Source organism: Pygoscelis adeliae, unplaced genomic scaffold (genome assembly GCF_000699105.1).
Source record: "Pygoscelis adeliae isolate BGI_AS28 unplaced genomic scaffold, ASM69910v1 Scaffold308, whole genome shotgun sequence".
Lineage (NCBI taxonomy): Eukaryota > Metazoa > Chordata > Aves > Sphenisciformes > Spheniscidae > Pygoscelis > Pygoscelis adeliae.
The window spans coordinates 4,076,013-4,093,174 of record NW_008825306.1 but is presented as its reverse complement, the minus strand read 5'-3'; the positions used below and the strand labels follow the sequence as shown (position 1 = coordinate 4,093,174).

The 17,162-nt window shown below is 38.2% G+C and overlaps 1 protein-coding gene across 5 annotated transcripts in view; it reads left to right on the top strand.

Moving 5' to 3' along the window:
• Positions 1-17,162, top strand: part of ESRRG (estrogen-related receptor gamma) — a 266,930-nt gene that overhangs the window by 212,067 nt on the left and 37,701 nt on the right. For all 5 annotated transcript variants that reach the window (XM_009330202.1, XM_009330199.1, XM_009330200.1 and 2 more), the window contains 2 exons: positions 300-410; positions 4,853-5,014. In XM_009330202.1, the coding sequence (XP_009328477.1) occupies positions 300-410; positions 4,853-5,014 (273 nt within the window). The remainder of the gene's footprint in view (positions 1-299; positions 411-4,852; positions 5,015-17,162) is intronic.

The following is a 17,162-nucleotide window of genomic DNA, read 5'->3' as shown; positions in this document are numbered from 1 at the left end:
CAAAGACGACTTAAGATCAGACTGTTTCAAATGGAAACTAAACTTGTTAGCTGTTTTTAATAATACGTAAAAATGAACAAATGGTTTTAAACGAACAGGAAATATGTTGTATACGTAGTCTTGCATGTGTGAAAATCTAAACAGCTTGCAAATACTTGTAGTGCTGCTTTCCCTTGCTTTCTAAAATTAGTCTTTTGAAATAAACATGCATTTTAAATATTGGAAGGCAGGAGATAGAAGATTGTTACCTGAGAGGCATCCTCATATTTAATTACGTTTGCTTGTTTTTCCCAATGTAGGTGTCCGCCTAGACAGAGTACGTGGAGGTCGCCAGAAGTACAAGCGCAGAATAGATGCAGAGAATAGCCCCTACCTGAACCCTCAGCTAGTTCAGCCAGCAAAAAAGCCATGTGAGTACACTAGACAGACAAAATTTCTCTTTGAATACAAGGTATTACTCCTAGCTGTGTTTGCTAAACTCCTTCTGACTGGGACAAGGGTTTGGTCAGAAGATATTACCATGAACACTATATCCATTTAGCTGTTAACATATTTTGTTTTAAATATGCTCATCTTTCTCAAGTCGAGTTGAACAAAGAATATTTTTACAAGTAGAAGTGTATAAAAGCATGGTTTATGCAGTGCAAATTTTACATTTACAGGTTATCTTTATTTTCAGTGGTACATAAAATGGTTCATACTGTGCTCATTAGTTCATTGAAGCTGCTAGTTTCAGATTTCACAAGAAAGTGGTTTTTGTAGTTTTCACTAACTAAATGAGTTTGACTGCTCAACCTCCCAATGAAAATACATTAAGAGCCTCATTAATTTATACCTATAGATTAATACACTGCCTAGCATTAGATTAAAACAGCAATATGCCACACTAATAACAAGCATAGATTGGTAGTTTGGGCTCTAGTACCCTTATGGATTTTTTTCCTTTGTTTTGTTATGTTTTAATAATGTCCTTGATTGTATCTCGCCAGGCTGAAATTAAGAGAAAGAGAGAGAGAGCTGATCATCTCATTGCTAAAATACAAGTTCCATCCTCTTTGCGATTAACTAAAAATAGTTAGGGGTTTTGCTTTGCAGCTTATATAAACTCAAGCAGCGACTGTACTAATTCCATGAAGTAAATTTAATAGCATTATAGCTGTAGTGCAAGAGGCTAGTGTATTACCCTGCAAAGGCACGCACGCTGTATTAAGTGTTGTAAATTCTTCTGAATTCAAATGAGAGTACACACATCCAGTTGCTCCTGCCGGGAAGGTTAATTTGCTCCTAAAATAGAGAAGTAAGCCAGAGAAATAAGGAGGGCAAGCTCCTCCTTGTCTCCCATTTGCCTCCGCCCCTGTGCCTCTGACAACACACATGTCAGTTTTAGGCTCTTGAAAATACCTGGCTGTATGGAAAATGGAATTTGTTTCTATTTGTGTTCCCCAGTAGGGGACAGTGCTGTGTACAATACGTTTGAGCATATGGGGATCTGGAGAGCAAATAAACAGTCTTTGAACTGTAAGTGAAAGGGCATTTTAGCTGTGTCAAAGAAAAAACAGCCAGTTTTACATAAAATTAAGGCTTAACTGAACATATGGCATAGTTTCCTTTTGCCTTTCCAAAAAACATTATGCTGATTATATTCCTTCAATTGTCCAATCTGGCATCTTCTACTCAGCCTCCATAAGCTGCCTCACCGTTCTGTAAATACAATCTAGGGCTGCGCTAAGCAGATTTTGCACATTATAATAAAAACTTTCTGATAATACAATAAAATTTAATAAACTCTAATGCTTAATTTCATTAGAGGTTTAGTTTTCCTGGGTGCACAGATTGTCAGTTTTTCATTTGCTTGATATTGTCATTGAGTAGAAATGTTGATAGCCTAGCATGCCAAAAAAGCCAAGACCAAACAGGCGAAAAAAAAAATCCAACCCAAAAACCCCAAGCCCTTTGGTGTGAACAGAGGTTAACGCTGTTGCACTGAAACACAAGAACCTCTGTGTAAACCCAAGATTACTGCAAAGTAGTGCATTACATTACCTTTAAGACGATAACTACACCGATTTCTGTAAGCTCCATTTATCTGAGATAAACTAACCTCCTTATAAATCATTACTCATTATCTAAGTGCCTCCCTTCATTTTCCTTAGGTCGTCCAATTACAAACATTTTTGTAACAAACCTTTATAAAACTTAATTTTCAAATCCTCTCAGATTAAGTGTCAAGACTGCAAACAGTTGAATCGGTTTTGTGTGGAAGTAGCCTGGGAGATTTTCTGGACCCTGACTGATAGTTTGTGCGTAACAAAGGCACAGGAATGAAAATTGGGTTCTATTGATTCTAATTAGGGAAACACTAAATAAGACTTACCTAGAAACAGTGCTTATGGCTATTCAATTTCCTGAGTGCTGGAGCTTTCCGAGTACATTCAAAATTTTCCTATGGTCTATACTAATGTGCGCTCCAGTACAGGTGGCTTTTTACCCCTATAAAAATCTTTCCTACACCTACTTCTGGTCTCTATTTTATTTTCCAGCTTCACCACGGAATCTAGTGGCTTGCCTGTAGATCTTGTTGATTGCAAAAATAAAAAGAATTTGAGGTTTTGCGACTCCTGAGTCAAAATATACAATATTCCTGAATCATCTACAAAAAGCCATCGGTGAGGAACCTAACAAAAAAATGAAAGAGGTTCTTTGGCTATTTCTTCTGTTTGCAGGGGAAAAAAAAACCCAGAACTTGGGGATGTGGGTGCTTCTTCATTCATTTATCACTGGTTAAAAAACCACAAAGTTGAAGTCCTCAGCTACATGTGTTTTGATACTAAGAAACTCTAATTTATTTATCCTACTTTTCAATACATGTAAAAATACTGGAATTGGGAAGAAGCAATGTTGTCTTTTCTTACTTAAAAAGATGATGTTTTCTGTGTGAAATTAAACAGGATATGAAAAGACTGTTTAAAAAATAAAAAAAAAATGTGCAAAGGCTGTTTGCCAATATAAGTTAAAACTACCATCTGTCATCTTTAAATAAGAATAGAATTCCTCATTAATCAGTTTGATAATCAGTAGAATATTGAGATCAAGAATTACTCCGTTGGCACGGTTCCTATAGTTCATATAAAGCATGAATATATCCCCTTGTAATAAAACATGCTTGATGTGATGGTTTCCAGTTGGCTCTTGCACTTACTTTATGAAAGGCTAACATAGATCACAACTTCTGACACACAAATTTGGAATGAGGCAAAAATTGTAGAGACAGTAGATCAGAATCGAGGAGTCTATGTCACAAGAGAGCAGTAAAGTATCAGAAATCTGAATCAAGTGAGTATTTTATGGAAATCTGTCATGGGCTGGGAGGGAGCCTCTCTGACACTCTTGGGCAAGTCACATCCCCGTCAGCTTCCATTGCAGCTCCCCCACAGGAGGACATTGTGGTCCATCCTCTCATTTACATGCAGAAGGGGAAAATGATACTGCTTCTATCAGCTTTCTCTGCAGTCAGAAAACACTCCACACCTTCTCGCAGTGGAACCCCTTTTATATCAAGCCCCATGACTCTTTATCCTAAGGAAGGGAACAGATAAGTGTAAATTCACTAAAGGGTGATATTTGGGCTTTAAATTCTGGTGGTGCATTTGAGGTCACAAGATGTACCTACCATGAAAGGTAAAACATAAATATATTGGGAAGTATAGTAACGTATCCTGTATTAGGAGGCTTAATGAATTAGTCCTTTTCCCATTTTTCAGTTCTGCCTTCTCAGAGTAACAAATCAGGCTCCTGTATAGAGGTATTTCCATTGTGCCTCCATGTGGATATAATGCTCATTTTATGTTTACTACTTACAGAATATAGAATAGCAACACTGTATTGTAAATCTTGCAGGCTCTTCTACTCCTTTTTTTTTCCCCGCTTTTCCTTACAACTTAAATGATCATTCCAAATAGATTTCACAATTCATCTGGATGAAAAAGTAAATATTAAACACGTGAATGAAAATAGATAAAAATAACCAGTGTGTGAATATAATAAACTATCATTCTTTGCACAAAACCGGTTTTCTAAGGTGGGGTCTGCATCTATTGATACTTTCCTTAGTTTTACACTCATTATTCTCATTGATTTTAATAGCTATTCCTGACTGGCTCTTTTGTACTTAAAGCAGCTAATTTTATACATGATTCTAAATTTGTGTGTTTCACTGAAAAGCAAATATATGACAACCCCGCTTTTCTCACAGCATAGGCCCCAAGGTGTACAGATTCACTCTTAACATGTCAACAGGCAGGATACCCCTAAGATAAGATATATAGGATAATGAGCACTGAAAAAGTCCTGAGACCATTTCTGTTGCAACAGTTTAACAGTCACATCTAAAACAAAGAACAGTAGGTGGAATCGCTGACCGAAGTTACAGATTTCGGTAACTGACTAATTGCTTGTGATATTTACTCCCTCAAAAAATACACCTGCCTTTGGGGAGGGTTGCAAGTAATTAGAGGAAGGCAAAACTTTTCTATTTGCACAGTCCAAAATACATTATAATGCATGAATTTTTTTCTACCAAGTTTGTATTCCGATATTAGGAGGTGATCATGTCTTTCTACATGCCATTAAATCTACTTACTTAAGAACATACACGTCTAGCTTGATAAACATTGTTAGTGGATCAGATTTGTTATGCTGTAACTGCTTGTAGAAGCCAGTGAAGTTACAATAAGGTTTAATTAGGTCCAGTTTCTTAAGACAAATTCTTGTGCCCTTTGAAATATGAGCCATCTGTTTGAAAAGTAGAATGATGCTACTGGTGATCTTGTGCTGTTCTGGACCGTTTTTACAGATAACAAGATTGTCTCCCATTTGCTGGTGGCTGAACCAGAGAAGATCTACGCTATGCCTGACCCCACTGTTCCAGACAGTGACATCAAAGCACTTACCACTCTTTGTGACCTGGCAGACAGAGAACTGGTGGTGATCATTGGATGGGCTAAGCATATTCCAGGTACATACAGTATTTATTGCAAATAGATGACATACAGAAATCATCGCATGGGTTGTTCTGTTCTGGTAAAAAATCTGATCTGTTCTCTCACTACAATGCGTAAAGTTTTCTTAAGACTCCAGATTATTCACATAGGACATAGGTTAGATGATAATATATCGTACCTTGGAAATAGTATTATTGTTGCTATGACTGTTACTATGTTAATAAGTTTTACATGCTGCTCAGTGAATAAATTCTCTTCATGTATTACTTCTATTAAGATAAACTTGCCTTGCTATCTAGAGCATTAGCCTGGTATGAAGGGTAGTGTAAGTGCTCTCCTCTGTACTCATCGCATTCAGCGGTAGTGGAATGTAAGTCTGGTTCCTCTATTCCATTAAGGCAGCACTATCTTATACTGACCACAGGAGGTGCAAAAATTCAGTTGTATTTTGGTATGGCACAGAGGAATTGTTCACTTCATTGAACAAACTAGTGTGAGAACTGAATTGTAACAGCAGTTCAGTACAAAGAACTGAATTGTACCAAAATGTCTTTTCTTATAGCTTAGTAGTTCCTTGATCTCCATGAAGTGGACTGCGGTCTCCATCATGTAAATGTGTTGATATTATAAAAGCTGACTGACAGTCTTGTTAGCAAGAAAAGTGGGGGGTCATCAAAAGCAGTTTCTCAGAAGGTTAGCGATTTCTTCAGACAACATTTCAGGTATATTTTATTTCCCCCCATTGCTGCGGTATTTGTGCTTGCTCTGTGGGCCAGCAGGCAAGCTTATAGAGAGTCTACAGGGTTCTCAGTCTGTAACCTTTCAGAAATGGTGAAGTCACACAAAAAAGATTGGCTTTTTTTCTTGTTTCTTAAGGTATTTTTCTAGTCCAGCAGAAGAGTGAGCATGTTGGTGTGTTTTTATCAGCTTGCTAGTTTTCTAATTTTGATCGTGGAGCCTTATTGAACATAAGAATGGATAACCTTTAATTCCTCTAAGTAATATATCATCCTGATTTTAGATGTGATTTTGGGATACCTTAATAATAGAATAAATAATCCAGTAAGTTGTTTCTTTATCAAAGTTAAATATATTTTATTTCTAGTATCAAAAGAAATCACAAAGAAATAGAAAGAAATAGTATTCCTGGGATTTTTTCCTTGTGCTAACCAGCACGAGGCCTCAGTTCTTCTGGTGGGTGCTTCTGGGTCATCTTCGATAAATACAAACACTAACAAAGAATAATGATAAAGTACTTTGTACATTTAGGGAACGTTATTTTACTTTAGATGAGCGACAACAACCTACAGACTCTAAAATAGTCACTATGCGACACAGTTGAAATTTAGTCATTCTCTGTGCCACAAATGGTATATAAACAAGCTTTTGTATTGCAAGCAATGTTTTTCTGGTACAGTTAACTTATTTCTGTCTCCTTAAACTAGTTTGTCTTTATGCTTTGAATGCTACAGTAATTTCTTTAATCAAATTGATGGAAGTCCCTTTCCCAGCCCACACTGAAACCAATTTATTGGTCATGATACGCCAGCTATGTTGCTAACAGTCGTAACGAACTGTCAGGCAATATCGCAGTGAAGCTAATTTGAAGTCATTAGGTGTGCAGCGTTCAGGCAACAATTTGTTACAGTGGTTAGGAACACAGCTGACATTTCTGAATGGCTTTGTTCAGAGCAGTTCTAGATGAGCCCAAGCAAATTGTAAACTAATTTAAACATCACTCTATATTATACTAGCTACTTTGTCTTACACTGGTTGCTAATAAAGCACCCCAAATTAAGTCAAAATGAGTTAAATAAGTGAGTTTGAGTTTCATCTTTGGAAGACACCTCGATCACCTTAACCAAAATAGAGTAGCTCTCAAAGAAGTCAGCCATGCCGCATAGTAGTTGCAGGGGAACTTTTGTCAGTTTGATTTGTGAATGTGTTGTGTAGCTTTGATTTGGCAGAGGGGTAGGAAGAGCAGAGGGATGAGACTGAGCAGCCTTTAAAATGATGGCTTTGGTTAGCGTGGAAAAAGTATTGGATGCTATAAACTGGCCTTGAAAATTTAAAGTCCGCGATCTGAACCAGTCGAGGAACATTTCTGCCATGAGGCAGCCTTTCATTACAAGGTAAACTCAAAAACACACCTGCTGTGGTAAAGCCACACTAGCTAAGTTTACTCACCTGACCCTGTTTAGGAATGAGAAGGAAAAAAAAAAAGGCAATAAAGACAATCTTTTTATAAGCCTTCTGGTAATGGAGGGCAGTGATAAAATCTGTGCTTGTTGTTGTCTGGCATTTGATCACAAAAATCAAAATGCAAAAGGGCTTGACATGCTAAAGGGCAAATGTGATGAGCTTTTGTAGCTTGGTTTTGAATGATGGAGTATTGCTGAACTCGGACTGCCTACACTCAGCTAATGTCTGGCACAAAACAACTTGTAGAAGAGTCTGGGTTGGTGCTAGCTGACTGTTTTCTAAGCTAAGAAATGTTACTGTAGGCAGAAACATAACAGAATTGGAAAAAGGATGAGTTAGAAAAAGAGAGCAAATTGCATAAAAGTTAGCTGTAGCTTAGCGGACTAAGTAAATCCTTGGTGTAAATCTCTTGGAATCGATTAATTATACTAGTAGTGAATTTGTGCCTAGCACAGCAAAGCAGCAATCAGCAAATCTTTCTTTACTATAGTGATTTCTTAAGGTTCAGTATAATTAAAGGCCCTTACATATCAGGTGCTTAATAACTAATAAAGATCTCGGCTGTAAAGCATTGTACTTCAAAGTAAAATTTGTCTTTGTGGAAGAACCCAAAATAATGTTTTTGCTATTCTAACAGAAAGTCTTTTAATGAGATTATCTATAAAAAGGTAACAATGCAGTATGCATTCTGCCTTGGCCAACTGTTTCCCATTGCAGTCATGGACTAAAAAATGTTTTAAAATTATACAAAGTTCAAATGCTTTCATAAAATCATTAGTATTTTTGTGCTATTGGAAACATTTCAGTAGTTGCTTTTATTGAACAAAAAGTCTATGCCATCTACAAAAGGAAATATTGAAAGAAAAATATATATGGAAAGCCTTTATCAGTAAATAGAATTAGTCTCCTTGCATTTATAAATCAAATAAATGGAAAGTGTGTTGTTATGAAACATGACCATGTCTTATCTGAAGAAGAAAAAGATCACAATGGCATTAGGAAATGCTTGACTTTAGTTAGAGGAGCGTAAGGGCACAAGAACAGATGATGGTGCCCTAATAGCCCTTTTTAAGAATGACAGGGCCCCGCCATTAGCATCCTTTTATATCCTTGGAAATTGCTCATGCCTCGCTTTTCTGGTTCCTATCTGCCTGACTCTTTTTTATTTCTCTTTCAATTTCATCCGCGCTCGGATAAGCGCATGCTAACACAATATGATTGAGCTGTAAAATGGAACGCTGTCGCCTCTAATCTCTTTTATGTAGATATGGAGGTACTTCCACACTCCACTTCATTCTCTCTCCATTGTTGGCCTTTTTAGAATGTGTTGCCGAGTAATGGAGGCTCAGTCAAATATTAGAGCTAGGTTTCACAGGGTGTGATAAGAAGATTATCAGCCCAGCAGTCAGATCTATTGTTGTTCTTTGTGTCAGATTAAAATATTCCGATGTACTGTAACTTCGTTAGTAAAATACTGAAGGTGCTTAGGGAGAGGCCGATGCTGCTTCGTCTCCTGCCTGATGAGACAAAACCCCTATTAACTGACCTAAATAAATTGTAAATATATTTATGAAGCCTCTGCAAGACTTTTCTATTTTATTTTATTTTATTTTATTTATCTTTTGAATAAGAGAGCCATGCTTAATTCAACATTTACTGGTGGCTGAGTTTCCTACTCTTTGCACTGTATTTTGGGGAGGTTCCACTTTAGATTGGTTGCATTATATTAATTAAACTCTTTTCCATTATGGGGTGGAACTCTGCTGATACCTAGTCACAGTATCAGAGTCGTTTAGGCACGATTTCTGTAATGTAACTATCTCATTGACATTCAGCAAAAATGTGCAATGTTCTTTCATATTAAGTGGAGGCAGGAAACATTAAGCTCTTAAAAATGTGCATAACAGGAAGCTAAAGACAAAATGTTCTCTAAAAAATTTGCATGCATGAAAAAACATCAACCAGACCATAGAAATCAACTTTTTGCACTTAAAATGAAAAATTTGTTTGGAAACAGTAAATCAGACTAATACATCAAAAATAACTAGTTACATTATTTAGTAAAATAAGCCTGCTTGTCTTCAACTGTGTCCCTGTTTTGCTAGCAGTAGCAGTGTTCAAGAAAGGGAATATTTAGAAATTGATATTGCCACCGGTGCTAGTATTAAAAAAAAAGAGGGCATGATTTTGATAGAGCAAATCCAAGGATGTTTTGACTATTTTAGTGTTAATGTTTTATGAAACCTTATTGTTCCGGCATACCCTTTGTGGAGGACAATATTTAAGCTTTCCTTTCCAAAGCAGCTCTCGGGGGTATAGTTTAACATTCTAATACTGAACAAGAACACGATTTGCTGCAGAGTTGTCATTTCTAAAATGCCCTTTTCTCATCATCTGTTTCAGAAATGCCACCCCATGTAGGTAAAAGTACAGAGAAAAGTTGACCATAATCACCTTTGGAAAGCTAATGTTCAAGAAAGCATGAGAGTGTGCATATATGGTACATCCATGCAGATATGAATTAGGTATACATGTACCTCTTCTCATGCACGTAGCTGTTTACGTGTCTACATCTTAGTGGACACACAGCACGTGTTTAAATGACAGGAAAAAAACGTTCAATGTTATTTCATGGTAGTATTCACATCAGTAGGACTTTGAAGACAGACTGAAATCATATGTTGGAACTACCTGGTGTATGTAATCACATACGTTTTAGCTATAGCCAGCACCCTGTTTATGCCCAAATCCTTCTCCAGATTGTTATTGGGGCAGGTAATACAGAATCTCAGCTCTTCAAGGGGAATAGATGCCTTCCTGTATGTCTGTACCATGCTGCTTGCTGCTGTAAAATTTGTTGTTTCTGCGAAGTTTGAGGCCTTCTCTATTCTCTTGTGCTGCTAGCTGAATTCAGGACCATTTCAGACAACGTGAGGACTCCTGCAGCTATCTCAGGGCCCCCTATCACCGGATGCCTGTCACTCCACGGACAGGTGGACATGTAAATGTGGTGTTCACTGCTCACATAACATGGAATGGAGTATGAGCTCTTCCATGCTGACCAAGACATTTGTAGTGATAATATAATAAACTTGAGCCTCCTGGGGAATCAGGACATCCTGCCCTTTATCAGTGTGCTATCTTGGACACTTTGCAAGTTCTCTTTGCCTTCTGTTTATCAAAAGCCCGCTATCTGCTCTTCTTTTAATTCTTTCTACAAACTTGCACTAATTATGGGAGTCAGACACGCTTTTCCTATGATGGAACGGTTCTTGAACTCACAACTTGTATGACATACGTGATCTGAGGCAGACCATTCCCTGGGCCTTACAGGTAGAGATTCCAGCCAAAAGGTTTCTCAAAAACTACTGACTTCCTTGACTTCTGTCACTAAATTGTACAATGTGGGAAATCGGCAACTGACTGTCGGTTTTACTTTTGAGCATTAGCGTGGATGGACCGCCCGACATTGCCAGTGTGTAGATCACCATGTTGATTCAAGCTGCTCTGAGCAGAATGGAACAGCAGTGTGCCTAAAATGCTAGCAGTTCATCTATCCCACTGCTTGCATCAATATTTTTAACATCATTTGAAGTGCTAGGAATGGTGGCATTTTTTATTTTTTCTCATTTTTTGAAAGTGGTATCACAGAGAAGGTGTAAGTTTTTTTGCAAGGCAGGGAGGAGGTGGGATTTCCAGGAAAATGTATGAATAAACATGTCAACAGTCTCTTAGCATTTTCAAAACAAAACAGGTATCTGTAGTGTGGTAAAAGCTAGTTACAGAAAGGTCCGTTTGTTTATTTTAAAATTATTTCATATATCCACCTGAGATATGATAGATTCTTCATGGATCTGTTACTGAAGTCAGTGGCAAAATCTTAGCTGATTTCAGTACAAAAGAGTAGGCTCTGTGTGCAACTACTGATATACACGCTCTTAGTATTTCTGCTAATCAGGAAAGACTGGTTCCAGTTCAGAACTGAGACAGACAGCAATGGAGAGGTGAGGAGGTTTCTGTACCACTAGACATAGATGTCCTGGGGTAAATAGTGCACTTTAGTTTCCAGGATAGTCACTTCTGGCATTTTTTACTAGCATTAAATTAACTGAGGGAAAAAAAGAATATAATCTCAGGCATAGAAACATCTCATCACCTGCAAATTATACATTAATATAAAATAAATGTGCAGTAAGACTCTTAAAAAATCATCTGGAACTCTTGCTAGCTTTGACTTTAAAATCCCTATCTATTTGTTGAAAAAGCTTGTTTAAGAGTAATCATCACCAAAAGCAAAACAAAACCAGAAAATGGAATTAACAGGTAATAAGAGAACTTGGCTCAATCCTTATGTTTTACTTTAAAAAAAAAAAAAAATCCTCTTCTCTCAAGATCAGAATTAAACAGTGACTTTAACGTCTCCATTAAGTTCACCTTTTATTCATATACAAGTACTTGCCTACCAGGTCTTTCCCTTTCCTTCTGGGTTCCCCGCGTCTCTTTTTTTTTTTTTTTTTTAAACAGTCCTCTCCCTCCACCCATGCCCCCAACATACACACTACACTGTCTGGCTGTTGCACTTCCCCCCACCCCTCCCCAATGTCCCCCTTTATCTGCCTCAACCAATCTCCAAATGAATGCATGTCTATCATGGCCTTAGCTTTGACACTCTGGATATATTGATTAATAGTTGCCCTAAGCTCCTTTTAGCAAATCAAATTTTCACTTTTAGCAAGGATTTCGCCTCTGATTTATTCAGCAAAGTGAAATGCACTAAATTGACTTTGACATTCAGGGAAAATGGCTGAAAAACAAAGAGGGGAGGAAAGAGATATAAATTGTGTGGCAGCTGGAGACTTCAAGCATAAAAGAGGCAGTTTTCTATAGAATATCCCTGGTTAATTTGGAAACACGCATTTAAACAGGAGTGGAAATTATTTTCTTAAAATTAGATGTTTTTTAGACTGAGGATTTGGGATATAATAAGGTTTACTTAGCAAAATGCAATATATTCAACCCAAATTCATCACTTGCTAATCATGGTGCAACTGTGGGATCCACTTTTGTTGCCACTAATAATTATTATGTTAAACGAGAGACAAAGAGGTTTCTGAGTAGTTTTATAATGAGGTGCTAAATTGGTAAATATCTTCCTACCATTGCATTACGCTGTTCACTCCTGTGGCCCTTCAAAAATAAGAAATGATTAATAAAAAGAGAGCAAATCAACAGTAATGAATGCCAGTGCTTTTCATTTTCTTTCTGTAAACAAAAATGGGTATTATTTGATTCTTAAATGCAAGAGTGTAAAAAGATGTATCAGCCATTCCCTATTATTTTCTGGCACAATCAAGAGTGTTGTGTTACCCTGGATGACTTGTAGCGTGACTTACACAGCCTGCTTCCTTACTTGCAAACGTTACATTACTGAAGTACCATGAAGCCGAAAATACACCCTTGCATGTTTAAAGATGCTCAAAGGTGATGCTGAATAGACTAAAGGAGAGGGGAAAAAAATGAAAAAAATATTAATCCATTCTGTTAGCACATCTGGGGGTTTTTTTGGTGGGGGAGCGGGGCAAGAAGATGCAAAGTAAAAACATAGGAAATGGTTTGGTCTTATTCAGCAATCAGGCGTTACAACAAGAATTTGTAGAAGAAAATATGTATGGTAGTTTGCCCAGTTAATCTATAGAGACAGACCAAGAGCCTTCGGTAGGATCAGTTGTCATGGGTATACAAGTCAAATGTGCTATGCCAGCCTCTGCTGTTTAAGGATCTGGCCCCGAAGGGATAAACCCACAGCAGTAGTCAGTAGTACATCAGTGGGAGCTGAGAGTTTTCTGTGTCCCCTGTGTGTACTCGCCACCTCAAAGTCTCTGCAACAATGTGCAAAATCAAGCTTTAAGCAAGTATTTCCACTTAGAGGACAGCAATACTCACCTTTGTACCCACTTCTTGTGTGACAAACGGGTTTACTAGATTAGGTCTGTGTAAATCGCAGATGTCTCAGTAACAGTTTTCCTTCTTCTGAGACAACAAGGAATTAATCTTATTACCAGAGGGTAGGAAGTCTAAATGTATCTTAACCTTTTTAATTTTACTGTAATCTCCGTTCTCTTTTTTTTTTTTTTGTAAGCAAGCTGAATCTGAGACTTCAGCAATAATGGCCTTTTGCAAGTGAGACAGCATCTGGACTGCCATACAGGAGATAGCTGGGCACATTAGATTTTCGGGCATGTTACCTCTCTAAAGTCATTCCATCTCTACCGCCCGTAATTTAGTTCAACTGCCAACCATATTAAAAGGCTGCCAGTTAGGAGCATACTATATGAAACAATGTAAACTTCCAAAATAATCTTCGAGCGGGCATCCTTTCCCAAACTTTCCCTAACTGTACAATTGATACCTCAAGGACGGCCAACTTCTTACAAGTAACGTGTGGGCACAAGGCAGGAAGATGCCTTGCTCAGAAACATAGTAAGAAAGTTGGAACAAATCTTGACATTATTCCTTAAGTGAGGAATTTGCAGAAGAGGCAAGTGCTGCAGAATTTAGCCTATCGTTTATGTTCACTATCACTTCTGTATTTACGGGATTCCTTTCCTCTAGAAGAATAAGGCTTTTTTAGGCCAGATTCAGAGTTTAAAGAACATCCAAAGAGATTTTTTTGTCAGTTTTAAAATTCCTGAAGGCTTGTTAGAAATAAGATCATGAACATTACATGTCATTTGTATTGGCCTGTGAAAGGATCATAGCACATCCTGGGAATGCAGAAGTAAAAATAGAGCAACATAGCCCTCTTACGATAACCATTCAGTCCATTTTAAACTAAAAAGGTGACTCACTAATCTAACTTAATCTCCAACGAAAATATATTTACTTTGTTCCGGGTGGGGAAGAAAAGAGCAGCTTTTCAGTCATGTGTGTTGATACTGTAAATCCAGGATGGGAGGAGGGAGGGGAGAAAGAGCCGATTGCTCAGACTGGGTTTAGAGCAGACAGGTCTCCACCTCTATGACTGGGTCAGCGGCCCAGGATGGTCGAGTTTCCTAAAGTCAGCTGAGACCAGTTAAATACTATAATTCCAAGGATGCCTCTACTTTCTCTCTGGATGAGTTCGGCTTCACACCTGCTTAACCTACATTAGAATAGGATTAATTACCTGAATTGCAAGGCCCCCTTAGCCAGTCAGCACATTTCTGGCAGAGCACATGGTGACCTGGGCCTGGTTATACATAGTATAGGGATAGCAGGGGAGCACCTGGGTTGTAATGGCAAGGCTCGATCCAGACTGATAAGAATCAGCAGTTTTTAAAAATGAGTCTGTGGTAATCGCCTTCTGCATCAACTGGATCACACAAGAGCTTTATGAACTCATGTCTTCACTGCTAGTAAGCTTTTTTTATTGTGCAATGCTCAATTTATGCACACACATTTATATGCACACGTGTGTTGAGAAAGAATCCCAAGAAACACAGGAGACAGAATCGAAAGAATGCAGATACTGAGTGCTCCTGTATTTAATTACTTAGTTGGAACACGTACTTGGCTGTAACTTTTAAGTCAGTTTTCCATGCTATTTTAATTCATTGTCTCCGAGTTTAATCCTGTATAACAGGCAGGAATATTTGGGTAATTTTCCATGCGAGAAATAAACACGGAACCTTCCTTTCATTTGAAAACATGTTCTGTGAAGAGAAAGTTCTCTGACAGTATTTTGGTCTGCCCAAGGGATTTTCCACCCCAAACTCCTGAGGCACGTATTATAGATGAGTGGAAATTTCACAGTATAGCTCTGAACCTTCTCCCCAAAATGTTTTCATCTGCCATGTTGTGCACCATCAATTTCAATCAGCTGCATTAACAGTTGAGGTGAAATCAAATATTGAAATGAGATGCAACTGCAGACACAGAAGGCTCCAAGTTCAATGCAAATGGCACTTGAAAAGTAGGGTCAGCTAACTTACCGGGTCCTGACATGTTACGCATGAGAACACTGTGGCAAAGGGTTGCGATGAGGGTGGAGAAGAGGCGGGGGCAAATCTGCAGTTCACATGCATCTAGCTGTTGGAGAGATCAGGGTGAACAGTTTAGCATGTAATGGCTGCTGCTCATATGTTTGTCCAAAGAAGAAGCTGCACTTACTGGCATAAATATGTCATGACATTAGCAGGCTGCAGGGTGTGTTTCCAGCCAGAGAGTTTCTTGTAACTATGCTATAGCATTGTGCCTGCTTTAATGAACAGGCACTAGACTCCAAACTTGCTACAATTCAAGCTATATCCGGTAGCATATGGAAGTTACCATGACCCTTGTGTCTTTCGTTAATTAACTGCACTTGAAGCGAGAAGAATTTTGAGTCCTTTCCCCTATTGGTCTCTCGTAGAAAGCCATTCTACTCTGTGATCTGTTCTTCACTTTTTACTACTTTGAAGTTTCCCAGAGATAAAGTTAACCATTGTGTAGATTCAGGAGCACATTGCTTAGTGTCAGTGAATCTTCAGCTACAGATTTAACATGCAATATGCATTGTGAATTCCAGATGATCTTAATTCAGTGAAATTGGTAGGAGTCTATTTTGAAGAGTTTCTTTGCGTTTCGAGTTACTGAACATTTTCCAGACACCATTAATGACTTGTGCTGAACACTTTGCCTAATATATTCCACACAAATTTGGACTTCACAGTGATCGCAGGATTGCGCTTAGCACTTCAACGACGATGAGTAACTTCCTGGGTAGTATAATCCTCATATATGAACCACACCATGGTTTCCGTAATCAACAGGCCACTGGGAAACAGGGTGCTTCAGAAAGGCACTAGGCAAGGAATGCAGGTAGAGTTGGGGACGGGTAGTGCACACGCTGTGCAGGATAGATAATTCCAGCACTGTCATAAACCTACAGAGGGCAGTGTCTGACAAGAGGCTTAAATGGGCATTTCAGGAGATAAAGTCAAGAGAAGAGGGCGTTGGCAGGGAATATTTGCATACGCATAACCATAATCAGCCAGCATCAATGACAAACATACAGTCTTTCAGAGAACCTGCTCGGAGGAAAAAAACACACCTAAAAAGAGCTTACGGCAGGGGAGATAGGGACACAGGTAGCTGTGGGTCTCCCAAGTTCCAGTGCTACAGCCAACACAGGTGAACCAGAATTTGCCATCGATAGCTACGCGGACAAGTGTACTGTCTCCATGGTAGAAAGTGGTAGCTATTTATATACTGAATGGCAACACTAAACAATTTCAGAGAAGCAGTGAAGTGTGTCCTATCCAATTAAGAATGCAGTGAGAATTTTAGGTAGGCAAAATGTAATTATTTAATTGGAATTTGACTGGGATGCTTTTCCACTGTTAAAATAAGTATAAATTACATGAGCTGTAAAACTTTAAATTACGAAAATATTTTGAGGTCTTTGAGCATGGTAATTGGAGCTATATATTCAACTTTGTTTTTAACCTGACACTTTATAATAGCTGTTCCCCTAAAGCAAGTTTTTGGGGTTTTTTTTTTACATTATTGAATATCCCTTAGTGAAGCGAATTAGCAATCAGTCTGGAAAATATTTAAGTAGTACAATCACATTATTTACACAGACACTTCCATTGTGCAGAGTTCTCTGTGTTCCCAAATATTTGTAGGATCACTTCCTCAGCTGTCAACATTCACACTCGAGCCTCCCTCTTTAGTAAAGCTCTATATGAAAATCCGTTTAGGCCAATAGAAAGACTTGCCTTGATTTCACTGTGCTTTGGATCAATCCCTAAATATGCAGGTCACAATCTGAAACCTGTGTGGACCTCAGAGCTTTATTATTTGCCTACTGCTTGACTGCCACTTTTGTTTAAATGGGGGAGGGGGACTTGGTGCAATACCTTGCCCAAAGCTGCTGCTGCTGCTGCTGCTGCTTCTGCTGCTGCTGCTGCTTATTATTATTATTATTATTATTATTAT